At 53.7% G+C, this 22,919-nt stretch overlaps 1 protein-coding gene across 5 annotated transcripts in view; it reads right to left on the bottom strand.

The window, feature by feature from the left end:
- Nucleotides 1-2,032: 2,032 nt before the first annotated feature.
- SLC43A1 (solute carrier family 43 member 1) overlaps nucleotides 2,033-22,919 on the bottom strand; it is a 25,254-nt gene continuing 4,367 nt past the window's right edge. For 2 of the 5 annotated variants that reach the window (XM_027114674.1, XM_027114677.1), the window contains exons 3-15: nucleotides 16,691-16,868; nucleotides 16,511-16,566; nucleotides 16,305-16,381; nucleotides 13,896-13,988; nucleotides 12,152-12,285; nucleotides 10,814-10,992; nucleotides 9,163-9,309; nucleotides 9,033-9,068; nucleotides 8,678-8,795; nucleotides 6,058-6,199; nucleotides 5,751-5,824; nucleotides 3,799-3,922; nucleotides 2,591-2,737 (exon numbers count right to left, since the gene is read on the bottom strand). In XM_027114674.1, the coding sequence (XP_026970475.1) occupies nucleotides 2,591-2,737; nucleotides 3,799-3,922; nucleotides 5,751-5,824; nucleotides 6,058-6,199; nucleotides 8,678-8,795; nucleotides 9,033-9,068; nucleotides 9,163-9,309; nucleotides 10,814-10,992; nucleotides 12,152-12,285; nucleotides 13,896-13,988; nucleotides 16,305-16,381; nucleotides 16,511-16,566; nucleotides 16,691-16,868 (1,505 nt within the window). Of the gene's footprint in view, nucleotides 2,738-3,798; nucleotides 3,923-5,750; nucleotides 5,825-6,057; nucleotides 6,200-8,677; nucleotides 8,796-9,032; nucleotides 9,069-9,162; nucleotides 9,310-10,813; nucleotides 10,993-12,151; nucleotides 12,286-13,895; nucleotides 13,989-16,304; nucleotides 16,382-16,510; nucleotides 16,567-16,690; nucleotides 16,869-22,919 lie in introns of all 5 variants that reach the window. The other 3 variants (XM_027114673.1, XM_027114676.1, XM_027114675.1) reach the window with 3 other exon arrangements.

Genomic DNA, 22,919 nt, shown 5'->3' with positions numbered 1-22,919 from the left:
CCTGCGGTCTGGACCCCGCCGGCTTGGTCCGCGCCGGGAGTCTAGGGGGTGAGGGGCGCGACCCAGGGGGACGGCGGGTCTGCCGCAGGCCAGAGGCCGGGGCTCTCTGGGAAAAAAGGCAGGCGCTTGCCCGCCCCTCTTTCTGGGAAGAGATGGGGAGGGGGGCTTCTCCTGGGAGACTCGGGGCGTCGAAATTCCTCGTTCCTCATCCTGCGGCCCCCGCACCCCTCCTCCTCCCCGCCACGTACCCTCTCCCCTCCCCAGCCATCTGTTCCACTCGGCAGCGCCGCGGCAAACGCGGCTGCAGCTCGCTTCCGCCCCTGCCCAGCCCCCTCCCCAAGCTCCCCACCCCGGGAACGGGGAGGGAGGAGACACCCCTCCCCCAGGAGGCCGAGATCTCTGCCTGCATCTCCCACCCGGTCCCACGCCCCACCTGGGCAGGGGCAGAGTCGAGACCCCCTCCTTCAGCCTCGAGGGTCAGTGGGGCAGGGGATAACGCTTGAAAGGATGTTCGGCGAAGGAGGGCAGAGCAAGCCAGGGTAGGGGTCTGGAGATCGAGACCCAGGAAAGGGCAGACTAGTGGGTAAGGGGTGTATGTGGAGGGGTGTCGAGGTTCCCTTCCTGGCTCGCCGCCGGCTCTCACCCTCCCACCCCGTCCCAGCCGCAGCCACGCAGCGCCGCCTGCTGGGCACACCGAGCACCCGGCGCACACGCCTTGCTTCCTCCGCCCGCCCCACTTCTGTTCATCGCTTGTGATCAACTTCCAACAGACTGTAGGGAAACTCAAGGTCTGGGACAGAGAGTGTAGTGAGACCAGGGTAAGGCCTCTGGGAGCCCGTCCAACCCGTTGGTGGCTGCTGTCCAGTTCTGGTTTCTATTTTGCGAAAAGGGCACAGTGTTGCCAGCCAGGAGTCTGGGCTCAGAGCAGCCAGGTATCTGCTGTGCAACTTTGTCAAGTGTCCAGACCCCTCTGGTCATCTATAAAATGGGTGGGTCAGTCTGTTTTATCAACTCCTAAAGACAGTTTAAGACAAAGGGAGGGCTTATTTGTAATACTGTCTTCCAGGGCTAAAATTTGGGGGTTCTCCAAGGGTTTTTTCGGCGTGTGTGTGGCGGGGGGGGGGAGATAAGGCTTTTGTGGTTACTTTCAGCCCTGAGAGGGCAGCAGAAAGTTGAGCTCACAATCTTGGGACCTCCTTTCTGCCGCTGATTGCCTTGGCAGCCCTGGGGTTAGGACTCAGCGGTTAGAATGCCCAGGTTCCAAGCTCAGCCCCACCACCTACCTACCAGCTGTGTGCCCTTGGGTCTCGTGCCTTAATCTGTCTGAGCTTTCCTCAATCTATGAAACAACCCGAAGACACCGACTTCTACAGTTAGGATGAAATGAGATACCTGTGTAGCTAGGACAGGCAGATCCTCAACAAATGTTAGTGGTCCCTCCCTGCCCCATCCCTCCATTCTGTGACTTTAAGGTTTATGTCCCAGGACAGAAAGAGATGTAGGAGTGGGATAAGTAAGGTACAGCTTCCTGGAAGGTCCCTTGTCCTCAAAGACAGTGTCTTCCCTTGATGCGGGTAATTTTAAAGCCTCATTTATTGCTAAAAGTAAATATGAAAATAGCATAAAATGAAGCTCAAAATTTGCATGAAGTTTTATGATAAAACACTATAAAGAATGTTACTTGTGACAGACCTCCCTCCAGGGATCCCCGGATAGGAAAGTTTGAGAGGCATTCCTTAGCATTCTCTCCAAAGCATCCTGCCCTTATCCCCTGTAGGGAGAAAGGCCAACCTCCCGGATGTACCCCAAACCCTGAGAAGTGGCGGGCAGGAGCAGAGGGCAGGATCTGGACTCCCTCCAGACACTAAGGGCAGGGTATGGTTGAGAACAGGGAGGTGAGCCAGACAGCCACAGGTGGACAGACCGGCACTTCCGGTGTCCTACTTAACGCCCAGCTGAGCCTGGCTGAGGACGAGGGATGGGGTGTGGGAAGACACCCCCTTCCCCCAAGACACAGGCAGGTACACACCAGCCAGCCTCTCACTTCCCTTTTTATTTCCTCTAAGATCTGCAAGCAGCAGCAGCAGCAGGGAGGGAACCCACCCTCCAGCCTCGGGAAGGGGCTTACCGCCCACGCGGCAGCATTCAGGACACAGCCAGCACCTCAGGCCCCTCTCCTCTGAGGGGCAGGGATTTTCATACCCACATGCACACACACATGCCTGCACACTCTGGACACTGCACGGCTGAGATCTTAGGGGTCACCTGTTCACTGATCCCACAAGCCCCCAGGAGGCAGCAGCAGGCAGACCCCTAGGCCCAGAGAAAGGGCAGGGCTGCACCCTGGTCTCCTCCAATCCCAGGAGCAAGAAGGTCTGATCCTAGCACGGGGGACATCTTCAGTCCACGGAATGCTGCTTTGGGGATTTTTTTTTCCTTTTTATCAAGTCCCTACAAAAATAGAACTTCTCTTGGTATTTATAGGTCCCTGGCGCCTGGCTCTGTGCGGAGGTTACAAGTAGAAAAGCCACGAGGCATTCCCTTTGGCTGCTCAGGCCTTGACTGCCTGTCACCCAGGCCCCTCAGAGGCCTAGGCAGTCACCTCAGGGCTGCCAAGCACCTTCAGGGGGCCCTCCCAGTGGGTGATGTACTCCCTCTGGAGCCGGGTGCGATAGTAGAAGAGGTAGCAAGGTAGCAGGAATCCCAGCAGTGAGAACAGCAGGAGGCCCAGATTCACCTTTAGGGCAAAGAGAGAGAGAAAAGCGGGTCAAGTGGGTACCTGTTCACCCTCATGACCCTCAGGGATCCTCCTTAGCCTCCCACAGGGAGGAGAAGGCAGCCATTTTTAGTCCAGGTCCTGGGCCAGAATGACAGACAGAGCCAGTACTCGCTGTGTGCACTCACTCTCCACCAGCATCTCACTGAATGTCCGGCGGCCTTAGAAAGTGTCAGAGCCTGGTTTGAACCCCAGCTAATGCTGGTGCCCAAATGATCTGGTGCTGTCTGGGCAGCCTGGGCTGGGAACCTCGACCTTTGAGGGCGTTGGCAATGGGATCCCATTGGGAGTGGTGCTCCCAGGCGGTCAACAGCACTGGGGTGCATCCTGGGATAGAAGGCCTGGGTCCGAGCCCACGCAGCGCACATCCCACCCTGCATTACTCACGGTGTGGCTCTGGGCAAGTCATCCTAATTTGACGCACCTCCTTCTCTGGGCCATTGTGGCAACGTGCAGTACAAAACACACGGTGCGCTTGGCACCGGGTGAGCACTTGGGAAGTGGCAGCTGTCACTTCGTCATCATTGTGGAGGGATCATTGTGGGGAGTGGGTGGGCCCTCGAGGCAGATATCAGCTTTAGGGAGGTGAGGTCAGTTCGATGTAAAGAAAAGCCTTTCCGACAAGACCCACAGCTGCCTCCTTGTACAGGACCGGCACCCCATCGCCGCGGGCGTTTGACTAAGAGGGTCTGGAGGAACCCCTTTCTAGGGGCTCTGGAGAGAAGATCCCTGCATCGGGTGGAACTGGACTGGATCAGGACTGGGTCACTGTACAAATCACCTGGGAGCTGCCTGGGCCCAGGCCGAGAGATGCTGATTCAGTAGGCTGGGGAATCTGCGGGCGGGTGTGATGGACAGCCAGCTTGGGGGCCCCCTGATTAGAGACCTCCAAGGTGCCTCCTGGCTGAGATAAGAGCGAGGGATCCCATCACATACAAGAGCCCCCATCCTCAACTCCTTGGGTGTAACCAGGAAGGGGGATCCTGTTGCCCCCATGCCACCCCCCCACCCTGACTTCTCACCCAGAAGGGCTCTCCTTTCAAGGGTCCCACCATGGCCATGAAAAGCGGCTGCTGGAGCAGGGCAAACACAGCACTGATGAGGGACTGCAGGCCCGTCAGTGTCCCGAAGTGGTTGGACGGGTACCTGTCAATGAGAGGAGGGAGGGCGCATCGTGAGGGTCGTGGTCCTCTCTAGCCCCACCCTTTGTCCCGTCCCTCCCTAGATATCACTCTTTGTTAGCCAGGCAGGGCAGAGCTTAAGAGTTCAGGTTCTCTGCACGGGCCCTGGCCTCGAGGGTGTAGGCTGTGACTTCACGGCTACTGAGCTGGGTTCTGACACCTACTGTCTGTGTGATAACAGCAAGTTACTCAACCTCTCTGAGCCTCACTTTCTTCCCTAAAAACAGGGACAGCACTAACCTCACTGGGCTGTTTGTTTATTCTTTTAACACATATTTATTGAGCTCCTGTGACGCCAGGTACTGTTCTAGGTGGATGGAGATACGGCAATGAACCTAACAGATACGGAGGTAGCATTCTGGCGACGGGTGGGGGCTGGGGGGTGGCACGCAGGTGGTCGTCACACAGCAAGCAAGAGAAATGCACCGTTGGGACTTCCCTGGCGGGCCAGTGGTTAGGGCTCTGTGCTTCAACTGCAGGGGGCACGGGTTCGATCCCTGATCTGGGAACTCAGATCCCACATGCCGGGTGTGGCCAAAAAAACACAACAAAACGAAAACGCACAGTGTGTTAGAAAGTGGTAAGTGCTGTGGAGAGGAGCTCAGCAGAGAGGGGGTGAGGGTATCTAGGGGGCTGCGACTGTACACGGGATGGCCCGCAGAGGCCACCGAGACAAGGACAGCTGGAGAAAGGCCTGGAGAAGGTGAGACGGCTGGGAGCCTTGTGGATATCTGGAGGAAGCACGTGCCAGGAAGACGGGACAGCAAGTCCAAGGGCCCTGAGGAGGGAACACACATAGGGTTTCTGTGGCATGAGGCAGCCATGTGGGAAAAGCAGGTGAGCGAGGTGGGGAGGTGAAGGAAGAGGTCCCTGGCCGGGCGGTGGGGGTGGGGGGGGACCCTGTAGGGCCTTTTAAGCCATAATGAAGCCTTTGGCTTCTTCTCTACGTGAGATAAGACGGGCAGTTGTGGAGTGATGTGAAGAGACTTATGTCCTAACAGGTGTCTCCAGCTCCTGTGTTAAAAATACGGAGGGAAAGCAAGGGCGGACGCAGGGACGGTCAGGAGGCAGCGGCAGCGGCAATAACCCAAGCCAGGGGGCGGCACCGCTGGAGATGCTCGGAAGGGCTGGGTTTGGAGGCTGTGGAATGCGGAGCGGGCAGGCTCGCTGGTGGACTGGATGTGGGCTGTGAGGAATGAGGGCGTGGAAGCAAGGACGACTCCAAGGCCCGGCTGGGGCTGCCTCTGAGGTCTGAATGAGGGCGTGGGGTCAGCATGTCACGCCACGCCCACGATGGAGTCATAAGCGCTCCAGGACAGTTACAATTTTGTCACCGCTCTTTTACTCCATCACACACTGGGGAGACCCTCAGCCGTGGAAACCAGGAGGAAAAGGGAACAGGGAACAGGGCCAGGGGGGTGGGGCAGGGGAGGGGGTTGTTCGACATGAAGCAGGGAAGTCAGGAGGCAAGCGAGACTGCCCTCTGGAGGTTTCGACAGGGCTGGCACGGGGAGAGAGGCCACTCCAGGGGCCGCTCCCGAGAGCAGACAGAGGACCCAAGGGTCACGCAGCCAAGGACCTCAGCTGCCCCTAAGGGAAGACGTTCTGACAGTGGGGTTATCCCACAGTGCGGCGGGCTGCCTTTGAGGAAGGGAGCTCCCTGCCACTAGGAAGCTGGGGCGAGGGCAGCGAGCCAGGCAGCCTCCAGAGCCTCACCAGCCCCGACACAGCAGCAGCCCAGGGAGGCTGCGGAAGGGCGCGCTCAGGGGAGCCCGGGAGCCCAGCTGACTCACACTGCCGCGTAGAGGCCTCCACAGGCCGAGTGGTAGAAGCCTCGGACCATGGTGTGCAGGACAAAGGTCAAAAACTGAAACCAAAAAGAGAGCGGGGAGAGCTGAGAGCTGCGTGGACACAGGAGGGAGGGCGGCCTGCACGCGCCTGCCCCCTCCCAACCCAACCTCCTACAAACACTGCCTGGACGGCCCAGAAAACAGACCCAGAGGACGGGAGCCCTGCTTCCTGGAAAGCACCTGCCAGGTGACGCATGCCCGGGGCGGCACTCTGCAGGGCGGGGAGACTGGGGAGGGTGGAAGTCGGTACCTGGAGGTGTAAGCTGTCGATGAGGCACGTGATGCCGAAACCCACGAGCAGAAGGTTGGTTAGAGTGAAGGCGTTGATGGCATTGGAGAGCTTTTGGATCTTGCGGTAGCGTGGTCTGACGGACTTGGTGGCCACGCCGTCCCTGAGGAGAACAGGCCGTCACGGGCCGCTGCCCCGACCTCCTTGGCAGCCCTCCCCACCCCCTGGGTTCTCAGCCTGGTCCCTCCCCTTTCAGGGTAGCAGAAAAGGGAGAGAGTCATTCCTCCAGCCCTGTGTTTCTCAAAGCGTGGCCCCCCCAGCATCATCTGGAGGTTTTCTTTAAAATGCAGATTCCAGGGCCTTGCCCCAAACATCCGAATCTCGGGTGGTGGGCCCTGGAATCTGCATTTGGAAAACGATCTCCTATTTCATAAGCACACTGAAGTCTGAGAATCGAGGATGGGAAGGAAGGTGGAGAATGGGGAGCTCTCACACCATCTCTCATCAGAAGCCCCCCAACAAAAGTGTCCCTGCCCACCAGCCTAGACAAAAGTAGATGATACTCTAGGGACAGCCGCTTGGCCCCTGACTGCCCAGCAAGCCCCTCCCTGTAGCATAATCAAGGGCTCTGAGTCTGGCCCAAAGGAGAGGTCAGCAGGCTGAGACAGATGAAGACAGGCCGCCCCACTGGTCCGAGAGAAGGGCCCTGCTGATGGACCATGGCCGTCAGAACAGAGCGTAGAGGAGGAAGGCTGGGTACCAGGGCCAGGGTACCACTGGTGGGGAGGGAAGCCACATCCTTAGTGACTTCTCTCCTAGTCTCCCTCTCCCATCCTCTCAGGACAAACAGGACCGTTTGGATCAACACAAAAAGAACACAAGCAGTCAGAAGACCTTCGTGCGAGACCCAGTGGTGCGGGACTTCCCTGGTGGCGCAGTGGTTAAGAATCTGCCCGCCAATGCAGGGGACATGGGTTTGAGCCCTGGTCCGGGAGGATCCCACATGCTGTGGAGCATCTAAGCCCATGCGCCATAACTACTGAGCCTGCGCTCTAGAGCCCACGAGCCACAACTATTGAGCCCACATGCTGCAACTGCTGAAGCCCGTGCGCCTAGAGCCCGTGCTCCGCAACAAGAGAAGCCACCGCAATGAGAAGCCCGTGCACCATGACGAAGAGTAGCCCCCGCTCTCCGCAACTAGAGAAAGCCCACGCGCAGCAACGAAGACCCAATGCAGCCAAAAATAAATAAATAAATAAAATGTGGTGGGGAGAAAAAGACCCATTGGTGGTCTCCAGGCCACAGGACGACCCCGATGACCCCCGCATCCTGCATTCACACCCTGGTACAGTCCCCTTCCACAAGGTTCCAGAGTTACTCTGTGTGCCTATAGAAGACAACCTCACTCGTGTATGTCACTTCTGAGATGACGTCATGAAAGACCTTGTTGCTTCTGTCCCTCCCTCAGCTGTCTTGCTCTGGGGCCAGCCAGCTGCCGTGTCATGAGCAGACTATAGAGAGGCCCAGGTGGGGAGGAACCAAACCTCCTCCAATGGGCACACGAGTAAGCTTAGGAGTGACTGTCCAACCCATCAATACTTCAGATGACTGCGGCCCTGGCCAACAGCTTGACCACAACCGTATGAGAGACCCTGCTATGGTCTGAATGTTTGTGTCCTCCACAAATTGTTATGTTGAAATCCTAATGCCCATGTGATGGTATTAAGAGGTAGGGTCAGGAATTCCCTGGCGGTCCAGTGGTTAAGACTCCAAGCTTCCACTGCAGGGGGCCCGGGTTCGATCCCTGGTCAGGGAACTAAGATCCCACAAGCCGCGTGGCAGGGCCAAAAGAAAACAACAACAACAAAAATAGAGGTAGAGGTAGGGCCTCCGGGATTTGACTTGTGCCCTTATAAAGGGGCCCCACAGAGCTCCCTAGGTCCTTCTATGTGAAGACACAACGAGAAGGCTTACACCCAGAAGAGGACCCTCTCCTGACCATGCTGGCACCCCGATCTCAGACTTCCAGCCTCCAGAACTGTGAGAAATAAATTTCCATTGATTATAAGCTACCCTGTCTGTGGTATTTTGTTACACCAGTCTGAACAGACTCAGACAGATTCTGAGACAAAACCACGCAGCTAAGTCATCCCCAGAGTCCTGACTCTCAGAAACTATGAGATAATAAATGTTTGTTGTTTAAAGATGTCAACTTTGGGGGTGATTTGTTATACAGCAATAGATGTCTAATACACCAACTCTATCTCTTTCTAACCGTAAGGCTTTAGAGCGTACTCTTTATAACAAAGGTTCTGGAACCTACTACTAAATGCTGTGTGATCTTGGGTAAGTTAGTCAACCTCTCTGTATCTCAGCTCCTCACCTGTGAAACGAGGATAATAATGTAGGTACCTACCTCCGGGAGCTGGTGCAGGACTCAATAGGACAATGCAAGTGCCTAGTGCACAGTCAGCATTGACGTCAGCTATACTTATTATCAAGCCAGCCAAGTCCCCTCTTAGTGTCAGTTTCCTCATCTGTAAAATGGGGATGTACCCCTTCTCTCCCAGGGCTCTTGGGAGAATGAAATAAGATGCTGGACGTGAAAGCACAAAGCTGTCACCACCCCTGGGCAGGTCACCTAGCAGTGGGGGTGTCCACGCAGTCCTTGATCCGCCAGTCCATGATGTAGCCAATGAGAGGGCAGGTGAGAAGGCACGACAGCTGCATGGCCCCAAAGACGGACGAGTAGAACTCAACTGGGCAGGGCAGGAAGAGAAGTGGGGTCAGGAGCTGACATGACAGATGCCAGCAGCCTAGTGGGCACTGTCACCCACGCCCAGCAGAGGAGAGAAAATGACAAAATCACCTTCTCTTCACCCCCACATTCTTAGATCCCCCAAATGCCCAGGGTGACAAGGGTGGGTCCAGGCTCCCCCGACAGCAGGCAGTGGAAGGGTGGGTGTGGGCAAGGACCCAAGCTTTTGTCCCCCTACCTGTCTCCGTCACCCTTTGTTTCAGGTCGTCCGTCTCTGTTGGGAGTGGAGGGGGAAAGCCAGGGTGAGAGGAGCTCAGCCAGGGTGACCCCCTGCCCTCCAGCCCCCGGGGGGCTCGGCTGCACCTCACCATGCTCCTGGCCGCCAGTCACGATGTACTCCAGCATCTTGTTCATCGCAGCCATGTAGAAAATGATCCGCAGCTGGGTCATGCCCATGGTGAGGAGGCTCCACAGGAAGATGGGGGAGCAGAGGCTCTTGCGCAAGGGCATGGACTCTGGGGAGACAGCAGGAGGCGCCCCTGAGCCCCAGACCTTCCACTTGCCTCCGCGTGTCCCAGCGGGTGCGGTTCTAGCAGAGGCTCTGACGCTATGACTTCGGCGAGGGATCAGTTTCTTCAAAAACGAGGGTTCCGCTTTACCGGCCTCCGAGTTCTTGCCCAGCTCTATCACTACCTCACTAGAGCATTTTCTTTTCTTTTTTGGCCACGCTGCATGGCTTGTGGGACCTTAGCTCCCCAGCCAGGAATCGAACCTGGGCCCTCAGCAGTGAAAGTGTGGAGTCCTAACCATGGGACCACCAGGGAATTCCCTCACTAGAACATTTTCAGGGGACCTCCAGGTGTGCACCGTAGGCTCGGCGTGGTAATAATAACTCGACCTACTACTTATTAAGCACTTGCTGTGTGTTGCACACTTGACAGGTATTATCCCATGTAATCAAATTGTACAACAACCCTATCTGCAGCACATTCTACAGACGGGGAGACTGCAGCTCAGAACGCGCAATGACTTGCCCGAGCTCATGGGGCTGGAAGGTGGGATGCAGGTGGGATGGACTCAGCTCACGCCTGTTAACAACTCTGCCATGGGAGGATCGGCAGTGGGGATCAGACTCATAACTTCACAGCATTTTCAGTTTGCAAAGAGCTTCCACGTCCCTGTCTTCATTCAATCCTCACAACTAACTTCCCTGTGAGGTGGGTGTTCTTACTGCTAGTTTAAGAGACAGGGAAGGGCTTCCCTGGTGGCGCAGTGGTGGAGAGTCTGCCTGCCGATGCAGGGGACACGGGTTCGTGCCCCGTTCCGGGGGGAATCCCACGTGCCGCGGAGCGGCTGGGCCCGTGAGCCATGGCCGCTGAGCCTGCGCGTCCGGAGCCTGTGCTCCGCAACGGGAGAGGCCAGAACAGTGAGAGGCCCGCGTACCGCAAAAAAAAAAAAGAGACAGGGAAAGTGAGAGCAGGGTTAAGTGATCTACCCAAGCCACATGGCCTGCAATTGGGAAGCAGGACTCAAACCCCCATCTCCTGACGCCCAGGCCCATCGTCCTTCCACTAGTCACAGAGCTGTCACCTTGCAAAGTGGCCCAGGCTGAAGGCAGGTGCAGCTCCTCCTGTAGCCAGCAGGAGGCGCCAAGCAACCAGGTGTCAGAGGACCCAGACTGGAGGCTGGCTCACCTGCAGTATCTGATGCAAGAGACTTGAAGGTTGCAGGGAGCCCTGAGGAAACCAGCCCTCCCACAGGCCTGGACACCCTGCCTCATTCTGGAAGCTGCCCCTCCCTCATCCCAGAAATCCCGCAGAGTACCCCTGAATCTGAGCTTCCCAGAGTTCCCTGGGACTTTGATTTGCCCCCATTCTAGAAACAGGGAGCAGGCCCACCTCTATGAGGGGGTGTGGTGAGAACTGAAGAGGAGAGGATGAGCACCTGGGCATGAGCTCACTACGCACAAGGACCCACCCTCTCCGTCCCCCACGGCCGGCACCTTGACCAGACACTCACTCTCAGCAGACTTTTCTGAGATGTCACGAACGTCCTGGGACGAGATGAAGATGTCTGCCCCCTCCTCCAGGCTGGGGGCCTTCTGGCTCAGCCGCTGGCCCACAGTGGTCACATAGGTGTAGAAGCGGTCACCTGTCACCTTGTGATCCAGGGCCAGCCCTCTGAGCTTGATCTTCTCCCTGCCAGTAGCCAGGCCACAGCACGTGGGAACCAGCCACACAGAGCCCCCCTTCAACAGCCTGCCTCTAGGGGGTGCCAAGCCCCCCTTTAACCAGCACTGACGGGCCCACTGACAAGCTCCCAAGGGCAGGGCTTGTGTCTGTGTGTCTCAGAGCCCGGCCCAGGGCCCAGCTCAGCACACGCTGAGTGAAGGATGGATGTGCCGTTTTCCACTCGGGCTGTAGCCACGGAGGCAGCATTGAGAACCCAAACTCCGGGGTGGGGAGGCGGAGGGAGGGATAAACTAGGAGGTCAGGATTAACATACACACACTACTATATACGAAATAGATAACCAACAAGGACCCACTGTGTAATACGGGGAGCTCTACTCAATATTTATAATAACCTATAAGGGAAAAGAATCTGAAAAAGTGTACCTATATATATATATATGAATCACTTTGCTGTACACCTGAAACTAACACAACATTATAAATCAACTATGCTTCAATAAATTAAAAAAAAAAGAACTCAGACTCTGGAGTTCTGATTCCAGCCTTAGATTCCCCCCTCCCCCCTTCAGTGGTACGACCTTAGGAAGGTCACTTTGTTCCCTGTGCCTTTGCTATGAATGGAGTTAATAACACAACCCACGTCACAGAGCTGACTGAGAATGAGCGCTGGGCACAGTGCCTGGCCCACAGGAGATGCTCCATCAGTATCAGCTATTTGACTGGCACCCTAGGTGCCTGGTTGTGGGGCATCACTCCAGCCCCCTGGGGAACTGACTGGGGGGGTAGGTAAAGTTGGCATTCAGGTTGCCCCACAAAGGGTGGGATTTCATTCCTCTGTTCCCCCCCTTTCTGGGTCCCCGTAGCACATGGCACTATTGCAACGGTCCCTCCTACTCTGATCCCATCCTCCAAACCTGGACAGAAGAAGACAGTCCCCACGTTTTGGCCGCCTGCTTTATGCCTGATCTACTCAGAACACCTGCAGGTGGGTGGGATCAGGCCCACGGTTCAGATGAGAAAGCGGAACTTGGAAAGCTCAGATGATCGGCAAATCTTGGTTGCTCTGAGTCCACAGCTGCTTCTGTCCATCACACCACCACACCCCAGCCTCCAGATCTGCAGCGGGGAGTCACCCTCCCACCCCACACACCCCAGTCACTCACTTGTAGTTGACTTCCTCCGGCGAGGGAAAGGCTTCACTCGGCCAGTTGAAGGCACAGTTCAGAAAGATGAGGCAGGCCAGGCTTGACCAGGTAAACATGATGGTCATGAAGGACACGCCGGCATCATAGATCAGCTGTCGGGGGAGGGGACAGGCCATGGAGGAGGCTGCCCAGCCCCAGGCCTGCGTCCTCCAGCTGGAGGTAGAATCCAGGCCCCAGAGACCTTAGAGAAGGTCTCTTCTACCCCATTCCTTGTACCCAATTTGCAGACAAAGAAACCAAGACCAGAAGTTAAGAGTTGGATCTAGAAGCCCCACCATCCTCTTCCTTTCTCACCCCAGCCCCCCTCAAGAGGTGTGAAATAGTTCACACACGGTGCCGAAGGGGCCGGCCACAAGCTCAAAATGTCTTTGAAATCTCAATTATTATCTTAAAAAGACACACCAGTGTTGCCTTTGACTCCATACACGTTTGTTTTCACATGAAAGTCATTTCATTTTATGTACGAGAGAGGACGATGAAAGCGCCTAACCGTGTTTTTCCTGCCCCTTCTGGGCACCCTCCCTGGGGGAAAGACAAACCCAGTCTGAGAAGCCGTATCTCACCTTGCACAGGTGTGACAACTGAAAGGGGAGGGGCATGTGCAAGCACTCTGCCCACAGCCTCCCAACCCCGGGACAAGCAGGTTCTCTATCGATTGGGATTCTGTGCCAACGTTGCAACTGCTCTAGAGAGGAAGCCAGGTATGTAGAAATGTCCTGCCTGCCACCCTCTGCCTGGGATGGCTGCTGTCCCCCCTCCACGCAGGCTCCAAGCTCCAGTGCTGCCTGGGAAAACTGCTCCTCCTGGGCCGCAGGCTTTGGGGCTCTTTCTTCCCCGGGAGCAGGACAGAACTTCAAAGGGCCACACCCGCCAAGATCTGGTTCCTCAAATCCCACTGCCTTAGTCAAGGGAACGGGGACCCCCAGCTCCAGGCCTGCTCCTACCTGAACAATTGTTGGTCACCCCCATCAGTGTGCTCTCCACCTCCTCTGGCGACGGATGCTGAGCGAGTGCCTTCTAAACCACTAAATTAACTGCCCAAGGCAGAATCTGAGGGGCATGGTGCGGCCCAGCTGGAAGGGTACTTTGATATCAGAGGGAGGAAAGAGGCCCCAAACTTGCCCAGAGCTAGAACTCAGGCCTTCCGGCTCTAGGTCCACCAGGCTGACCTGTCTAGGAGCTGGCCAGGCCTGAACTAGCTTGGTGACCTTGGACCCAAGTCATCCAGCTTCTTCAGGGCTGGGGAAGGAGATATGGCCTGAAAGGTGGGCTGAGGCCAAAGAGGCGAGGGCCTTGAAGGCATGTGAAGGGGTTGGACCTGATTCTGTAGGCGAAGCAGAGTGGGTGGATGAGCTAGTCCTCCAACTAAGGTCATTCTGGAAGTCACGTGAATGGCAGCTTAGAGAGGGAAAAGCTTGGAGGCAGGGAGATCAGCTGAGAAAGCACTGGCCCAGGAGCGAGGATGAAGGCCTGGACAGAGCAGCAGAGAAGTCAGACCCACTGGTCCACAGCAGCACCTGGGCTCTTCCCATGATGCTGCAGTGCTTTGCCCTGCTGTGGTGGGAACTGACCTCCGCCTGGCAGGAAGTAGGTCACCAGATATCCTACGCGCCCAGCCCCACCCAGGTCTTGCGTCAAGGCAGAAGGAAGGCCAAGCGACCTCACTGCCCACCAGCTGCCCATTCCCCAGGCAGCTCCGTACCTTGATTCCCGGGTACGTGATGGCAGAAGAGGCATAGGAGCCGATCATGAGGGCCATGAAAGTGGAGCGCAGGTTCCCAAACATGTTGGGCAGCTGAGAGAGGAGAGCAGTGTCAGTGAGCAGGGAGACCCTGACACTTGCCCAGGGCTCCCCTTTCTCCGCCCGAGCAAGCTTGGAAGCTTCTAGCCCAGTAGTCCTCAACGTGAGCTCCAGGAACACCAGCCCCAGAGTCGCAACAGAAAAGTTCTAAGGCAAAATCAGGGTCGGAAACTGGGCTGTGCTCCCCTCCCACACAAAGAAGTGCTCACAAAGAGAAGTTCTGTTTAACCCCATGGTTTCCCAAGTTACTTTTTTTTTTTTTTTGCAGTATGTGGGCCTCTCACTGCTGCGGCCTCTCCCGTTGCGGAGCACAGGCTCCGGACGCACAGGCCCAGCGGCCATGGCTCATGGGCCCAGCCACTCCGTGGCATGTGGGATCTTCCCGGACCGGGGCACGAACCCGTGTCCCCTGCATCGGCAGGCAGACTCTCAACCACTGCGCCACCAGGGAAGCCCCCAAGTTACTTATTTATGGAACCCCTTAATCATGACTCGCCTCTTAATAACCCATGGGTTAGGTGTTTAAGAAACACTAACCTACAGCAACACCTTTGACAGATGAGAACACTTGAGGCCTGGAGCGGGAAAGGAACGTACTTAAGCTCACAGAGCACGTTACTGACTTTCTCCCCTGTCCTGGCCATCCGAGTTCTATCCCAGAACCCAAGGCTGTGACCATGGCTGGCTCTGTAACAGGATGGTGCCCCTTAACCTTCTCGGTGGCCCCAGAGGCCCCCAGTCCATGGTTTCTACTGAGCCAGGACAAGTAACAGGATGACTAGGGAGGTGAGGGTGGGAGTAGGGGGGAAACAGGGCCAGGCCAGGTGTCCAGAAGAGGAGGCTCTGACCCACAGGGCAGACCCAGAATTCCTACCAGTAGAGAACTGACCGTGTGTTCTACTCACTGGCCTGAGCCGGGCCCTCAGGGGAGGGAAAAGCAAAGTCACCCAGCCCTTTGTGTGCTCCCACCTCTCCCTCCTCCCCCCAGCCCACAGATCCCACGGCTGGAAGCGTCTTAGATGCCATGCAAAGCTAAAACCCTCTCCACAGAGGGAAGAACGGGGCTCCAGAAGGGGATCACAAATAGCTCTGGAGGGGAAGGCGAATAAACACACAGAACTGACCCATCAACCTCGAAGCGGCTATGAAAAACAGCTGCGGCCGCCCTGACCCCCTGGCACCCTGTCTGTGCGAGGCGGGCTGCAAGGACGCCATGGAGAAGCGCTAGGGCCGGGGGAGCGGCGGGGGCCTTGGCGCCCCTCACTACCCCCCGCCAGGGTCCGAGAGAGCTGTCTCCGCCCAGCACGGCCCAGGCCGGCCTGGCTGGACCGGCAGGGCGCTGGCCGTCCCGGCTCGGATCTGTCCTGGCCCTGGCCCGCGAGCACCTAGGCCCGGGGGCGGCACAGGAGCCGGGGGCGGGACCGGAGCCGGGTCCTGTCATTGGCTGGAGATTACGGTGGCGGAGCAGGGGGCGGGCTGCGGGCGGAGAGCCCCCTAGGCCCCAGGGCAGGGTTCAAGGTTAGGCCCCGGAGGGCAGGGGAGAGAAAGGCTTTAGGGCCTTGAGCCAGGGTGCGCAGCGTGGAGAAGGGGCTGCGGAGGGAGGCGGGGATGAAGCGATCCGCTTCCTTAGAAAGTTGTGAAATGTCCTGGGCTGGAATTAAAGGCAGTTGCTGGGCGAGGTGAAATTCAGCCAAAAAACACCCAGTTTGGCGGTCAGGCGGCCCTCCTCTGAGGTAAACAGCCCGAGGCTGGCCGGCCAGGAACCCCTCCTCCCACCACACACGCTGAAGCCTTTAACCCTTCTGCACACTCACTCGCATATACACTTAGAGTAACACATGTAAGAGGTCAAGCCAAGTGAAAAAGCCCTTTTGTAGGTCAAGCACAGTCAAGTGTCGGCAGTATTATATGGTTCAACCTAACACACTCACAAATACAGCTACCTACCCATGGACAGCACCACATATACACGTGGCAAACACACGCCCACTGTCTCAAGCTGCCCACCGCCCTTACTTTCGCATTACCCAGTTTTAGTCTTTCCAGCACTTACGACTAGGGATATCATTTATTAGTTTACTTGTTTTTAGGGTTGTCTGTTCCCCCAATTCCTGAATATAAGTTCCAGAAAGGTGAAGAAGTCAGTTCTTTCTGTGCTGTGGCCCCAGGACAGAGTTCAACAGATGTATGGGCTTGGGACACACACACACACACACGTGCATTTGATCTGCGTCCACAGGCCCTTCTCCCACCCTCACCGTCACTCACTCCTGGGTGACCTGCTGCCGAGTTGGGACCTGTCATACTCACTGTGAGTGAAGAGAATGTTAGGCAGATGCCACCAAAACCATTCAGGGACAGGGCCAGGAATATCAACGGAGACAGAACTGGGAAGCGGAGAGGGATGAATGAGGCACTGGGGAGCTGTGGGAGGCTAAAGGCAGGAGCTGGGGTAACACCCACCTTCATCCCACCCATTCTTTTCCTGTGGGGACGCGAGAGGCCAGACATCTCACCTTTGGTGTCCCAAGAGGCCAGGGCCATGAGGGTGCAGGATGCAGCGAAGCAGGCGCTGTGGAGATGCAGGGGAAGGGGGAGGGGCTGAACACTCTGTGCCTCCCCTCCCCCTGCCGCACCAGTCCTGCCCTGCAGCTCCCCAAAGCCCCTTCCAGTTCCCCACAGCCCAGCCACCTCACCTGCCAATCAGCCGCATGGGCCGGGGCCCGAAGCGGTCCATGAGGATCCCCAGCGGCAGGGTGGTGGCGCTGAGCACGAAGGAGCCGATGGTGAAGCCCAGGTTGAGCATCTCTTCCTGCTGGTTACAGCTCAGCCACTGGTGCTGCTCATCCTGGCTGGTGTTGGTGGTGTTCACAGCTGAGGAGGGGAAGGGAAAGGCAGCACGTGACCGCGGGAGCAGCTGGGCACAGGACAGAGGCCTGGGATCGGGGGTCCTGCACTCAAGTCGCATGCCTCTGCTTGGCTGCTAACTGGTGACTTTGGAATTATGCCTACTCTGGTGGGGAAGGGGCTCCATAAGCGGCAGCAATCAGTATCTGACCCAGGAGGAGTCATACACCCAACCTGAGGCCTCAACTAGCTCACATGGAATCACGGACATCGAAGTATTTACCAAACTGAAATATTCACTCAGTGTCCAAGCTTAAGGGGTTGAGGATCTCCAATAGGATCCAATAGGAAGCACCCTCGAATCCAGGACAACATCAGTGGGTGATGCTCAAATGATGTAACAAGAATTCCCTTAAAACTTAGAGGACGCTTCCCCATACATGACGTTCTGATAAAATAAGAGCTACTGTTTGTTGAGCATTTAACTGTGTTCTAGGCACGTTCTCAGCGGTCACTGTATTAACTCACGACAGCCCCAGGAGTCAGCTAATAAAGTGTCCCCACTCTCCAGGTAATGAAACTGAGGCGCAGAATTAGGACCACGGCACTGCCCTCCGGTGCTCCTCTGCAAGTCCCCCTCCGAGAAGACGCGTCCTCCAGGTGAAAGGCCAACTTGGAGTTGTGTCAAGTTAATGAAAAAGGCTGGCGGCGTGGGAAGGAGGCGGGTTTCATTTCACCCCATGCTCGGTGAGTCACGAGGTGGCGGCTCCCCTGCCTCCTACTTGTTACTTAGGCATCACTGCCAAGGGCAAAGTCAGGGTGCACCTGGAAGGTGGACAGACCAGGGTCTGAATTCCCACCACCATCCCTACTAGCTGTGCAACCTTGGACAAGTAACTTCCTCTCTTTGAGGTTCAGGCCCCTTGCCTGTAAAACGGAGCAGAGAATGCCTAACCCAGGCTCCTTAGGAGATTCAGTTGGAGAAGGGTCCTGGCCCAGAGAGGGTGTCCTGAAACAGCTGATGAAGGGGTAGATGATGGCCCCCTGGGGGAGCCACGGTGTGGCGAGCCTCTTCTCTAGGTGCCGGGGAACTCACGGTGAGTAAGACAGGAAGCTCTCAGCTCTCCTGGGGCTTGTATTAGATAATAAACAAGGAAACAAATGGACACAGATATAAAGAGTCACAGGTGCTATGAAGAGAACAAAACAGGAAGATGTGATAGTGCTGAATGCTGGGAAGGGGAAGTATCTGCCCTCCGTGGTGACAGCGACCCCTGACTTCAGGTATCCAAAGGGCATGCAGACGGCAGAAAGCTGACATAAGGAAGAAGAGAATGAATTCTTTTCAAAGCATGAGTGCTGGCCAACCAGAGGAGAAAGCCCCTTGGGCAATGGGATGCTCAGGGGTTAGGGGTTTAAAGCACACAGTCTCTGGGGTTCAGGCTAGCCCCCCCCAATTTAGTGATCTTCATCGTCACTGTTCATTTCTCCACCAGGTTTGTCTGCACCTGTTCATTCAATCTACATACACTTAAGCGACATCTACTGTACGACAGGCACTGTGTCGGGACAGTGGGTAAAGCAGGAAGAAGCGCAATGCTAATTTAGACCAGAGGCTACAAACAGGTGACCAGCAATGAACCCCACCCATATTTTGCTTGGCTTGCAAATTTTAATTGGGTGCCAGTTTAAAATCAGGAGTTATCACCTAAAAATCTGGAAGTCTGGCTTCTCTTTAGTAAGTCAGAAGATCTGGCCATCGCTGGAGCCGAGGAGAGACCAGTCCTTTCCACCAGGGCTTGCCCTCTCTAAGTCACCCACGTCCTCACCTCTTCATGAGCTCTCAGACGTCTGCCATCTTCTATCTGCCCTGATTGGCCCTATTATTATTAGGTTTTCTATTGAAGTATATTTGACACGCAATATATTAGTTTCATGTGTACAACATAGTAATTTGATGTTTGTATACATTACAAAATGATCACGACAGTAAGTCTAGTTACCCACCAGATGTACTATTACTGACTGTATTCTCATATTGGACATTACCACCCAATTGTTATTAACTGCCCGGCCCCTGTTGGCATCTGAGTTTGCAGCCCCTGAATTAGACACGGTCCCTGCTCCTCAGTCTTTCACAATCAAATGACACTTTCCCTCACTAGCCCTCAACTAATTAATAGCTACTTTGTGCCACGCTTTTCCATATAGTATATCATTTAATCTTCACAACCTACGAAGTGAGTGTAATGATCCCCATTTTATAGACGATGAAGCTCCAGGAAGCAAGGTACGTCACAGTTACACAACTTCTTACAGGCAGGCCTAGATTCACACTCAAGACCCTCTCCAAAGCCAACACTTCCCCGTTCCCCCAATGGGCCCCTCTATCCTGAACAGGGCAGCTTAGTAAGTTTCCAAAGCCTGCGCTAGTGCTGGCGAGGAAATGTGTTCTTCTATTGGTGGAGAACTCCAGCCTGACCTTGCCGAATAACCCAAGGTCAATTAATGTATTCACTTCTCTGGTTTAAATTGATCAGCCTCTTGTGAGTTTGACTAATAAGAGCTAGTTCCTAAGGCCTGATGACTCTGAGTGGTTGGATAAAGCCAGACTTCTTTTTTTTTTGCAATGTACTTTCTATTTTATTTCTTTTTTTTTTTGCAGTACGTGGGCCTTTCACTGTTGTGGCCTCTCCCGTTGCGGAGCACAGGCTCCGGATGCGCAGGCTCAGCGGCCATGGCTCACGGTCCCAGCCGCTCCGCGGCATGTGGGATCTTCCCGGACTAGGGCATGAACCCGTGTCCCCTGCATCGGCAGGCGGACTCTCAACCACTGCGCCACCAGGGAAGCCCTGTACTTTTTATTTTTTATTAATTTTTATTGGAGTATAGTTGATTTACAATGTTGGGTTAGTTTTTGCTGTACAGCAAAGTGAATCAGTTATACATATACATATATCCACTGTTTTTTAGATTCTTTTCCCATATAGGTCATTACAGAGTATTGAGTAGAGTTCCCTGTGCTACACAGTAGGTCCTTATTAGTTACCTATTTTATTTTTTAATATTAATCATGTTTTTAATATTATGTTGAAATAATAATGTTTTGATATGTTGGATTAAATATGTTATGAAAAATTATTACAACGGTTTTTAATTACTTTTATTGTATTTACTTTTTCATATTTCTTCCCTTGTTTATTTTTTTAGAGTCTATTTCCTTTTCTCCCCCTAAATTGAAAGAAAGTTAATCAATAGCTCTTGCTACTTCTGTTTTCTTTTGCATTAAAAAAAATTTTTTTATTGGAGTATAGTTGATTTACAATGTCACATCAGTCCTTATTAGTTGTCTATTTTATATATAGTAGTGTGTATATGTGTGTATATGTGTATAAATTTCCCGATTTATCCCTCCCCCTCCCTTTCCCCCTTGGTAACCATAAATTTGTTTTCTACATCTGTGACTCTATTTCTGTTTTGTAAATAAGTTCATTTGTACCTTTTTATAGATGAAGCCAGACTTCTGAACCAAGAGGGAAGCCAAGCCAGCATGCAAAGACCTCTGTCCATGTCCATTACAACAGGAGAGGTCTCTGACATCTAACCTCTCCCATTTTATAGACAGGTGAAGCATGGGGTGCAACAGGGAAAACATACGCAGTAAGTTAGTGATAGAGGTGGGCTTAGAAGCGGGAGAAAATAGCGTTTCTCAAAGTGTGGTACGCACAGCATGTGCGCACTCAAAATGGGTTTAGAGGTACAGATGACCCTTGAACCTCAGGGGGTTAGGGGCCTCAACCCTTCCCCCGTGCTTTGGAAAATCCACCTGTAATTTAGTCAGCCCTCCCTTTGTGGGGTCCCTCCGTATCTGCGTTTCTGCAGCTGCAGATTCAACCAGCCACGGAGCGTGTAGTCCTGTACTATTTACTGTTGGAAAAAATCCTAAGCAGTTCAAACCCGTGTTCAAGGGTCAACTGTACCGGTAATGGTTTTTGATGTTTCATAGTTATTAGTTATTTGAATGTGTATCAGACACACATATACATATATGTATGTATTAGAAATATATACGTATGATGTATGTGTGTATGTGTGTCTAAGTAACATCAAACTCAAGGTTCCAAGAGTATTACACATTTTTTTTTAAACAGGATCTTTAGTTTAATTTAATTTAATTAATTAGTTAATTATTTTTTGGCCACGCCGCACAGCTTTCAGGATCTTAGTTCCCCGACTAGGGAATGAACCCTCACCCCCTGCAGTGGAAGCGCAGAGTCCTAACCACTGGACCGCCAGGGAAGTCCCAAGAATATTACACTTTAAAATGAGGCTTTTTATTTTTAAAAAAGTGGATTGATTTAAAAGGAAGTATTAAGTAAATAATAGTACCTATGGCACACAGAAATGGTAAAATCATGAAGGTGAACTGCAAATGACTACGTCTAGGAAACACGGGAGAGAGGATCATGGTTAAGCATTCTTCGTGTCCAAATTCTGGCTCACTAGCTGTGCTGCTGAAACTCAGAGGCTCTGCTATCCCATCTGTGAAATGGGGATAGTGACTGCAGCCATGTAAAAGGTGGGCTCTCAGGACTGCTGCACACACACAGTACTCACAAAATGATCCCAGGTCTCTGAGCCCTTCCTCACCATCCCCCACCCTTGCCCCATCATTCATTCTCCTGCAGCTGACATAGCCACATTCACCACAACACCCGCAGAACTGGGCTCTGGCTACTTGTCTTCTCTGTGACGGGGCTCCCCCAGGGGAACTCTTAATCCTAAGGCCTCGGAGAAAGGTTCTGGGGCTGAATACTCACTCGGCTCCTTATTTATTAGCTGTGTGACCTTGGGGAAATTACTTAGCGTCTCTGAGCTTCAGCTTTCCCTTCTATAAAAAGAGTTGTTGTGAGGACTAAAGATCTAACTAGCAAATAGTCAATGCTTGATGAACTTTAGCTACTGTTTTATTATTTTGGCACTTATGCTGGATATGCAGTTGTGTGTGAGAAGCTGAATTGCCCCTGCCTACTTCTGAGAAACAGTCCTCTTTAGCTGTGATGCCCCAACAGGTGGGTCAACCATCTACCCCAGGGTGTACCTCAAAAGAGGGAGAGCAGAAACCTGAGAAGACAGAGGGTGTGGCCAGGGAACCCCAAAGGCAACACTAATGAGCACCTCAGTAATGAACTTGGGACTTCCCTGGTGGTCCAGCAGTTAAGATGCCACGCTTCCATTGTACGGGGCACAGGTTCAATCCCTGGTCATACAAAAATGAACTCCAAATGGATCAAAGGTTTAAATATAAGAGCTTAAACCTTAAAACTCTTAGAAGAAAACACAGGCGTAAATCTTTGTGACCTTAGATTAGGCAATGGTTTCTTAAACATGACACCAAAACACAAACGGCAAAAGAAAAGACGGCTTGGACTTCATCAATATTAAAAACTTTTATGCTCCAGACCTAGAAAACAAACTTACGGTTACCAAAGGGTAAAGGAGGGGAGGGATAAATTAGGAGTTTAAGATTAGCAGATACAAACTACTATAGATAAAACAGATAAACAATAAGGACCTACTCTATAGCACAGGGTACTATATTCAATATCCTGCAATGAACCATAATGGAAAAGAATATGAAAAAGAATATGTACATATATGTGTGTGTACATATATATACATATATATATATGAATCACTTTGCTGCACACCAGAAACTAACACATTGTAAATCAACTATACTTCAATTTTTAAAAAATAATCCAAAAAAAGAAAGAAACTTTTGTGCTCCAAAGGACACCATGAAGAATATGAAAAGAAACCCATGGTGGGAGAAAAATGTTGCAAAAACTATATCTGATAAGGGACTCGTATCTACAATACAAAGAACTCTTACAACTCAATAATAAAAATAACCCAATTTAAAAATGGGCAAAGGGGGCTTCCCTGGTGGCGCAGTGGTTAAGAGTCCGCCTGCCGATGCAGGGGACGCGGGTTCGTGCCCCGGTCCGGGAAGATCCCACATGCCGCAGAGCGGCTGGGCCCGTGAGCCATGGCCGCTGAGCCTGCGCGTCCGGA

This window comes from Aethalodelphis obliquidens, unplaced genomic scaffold (genome assembly GCF_003676395.1).
Source record: "Aethalodelphis obliquidens isolate GAN/ISIS:26980383/991018 unplaced genomic scaffold, ASM367639v1 scaffold14, whole genome shotgun sequence".
Lineage (NCBI taxonomy): Eukaryota > Metazoa > Chordata > Mammalia > Artiodactyla > Delphinidae > Aethalodelphis > Aethalodelphis obliquidens.
The sequence above is the reverse complement of the archived record's forward strand: the minus strand, read 5'-3'. Positions and strand labels throughout refer to the sequence as shown.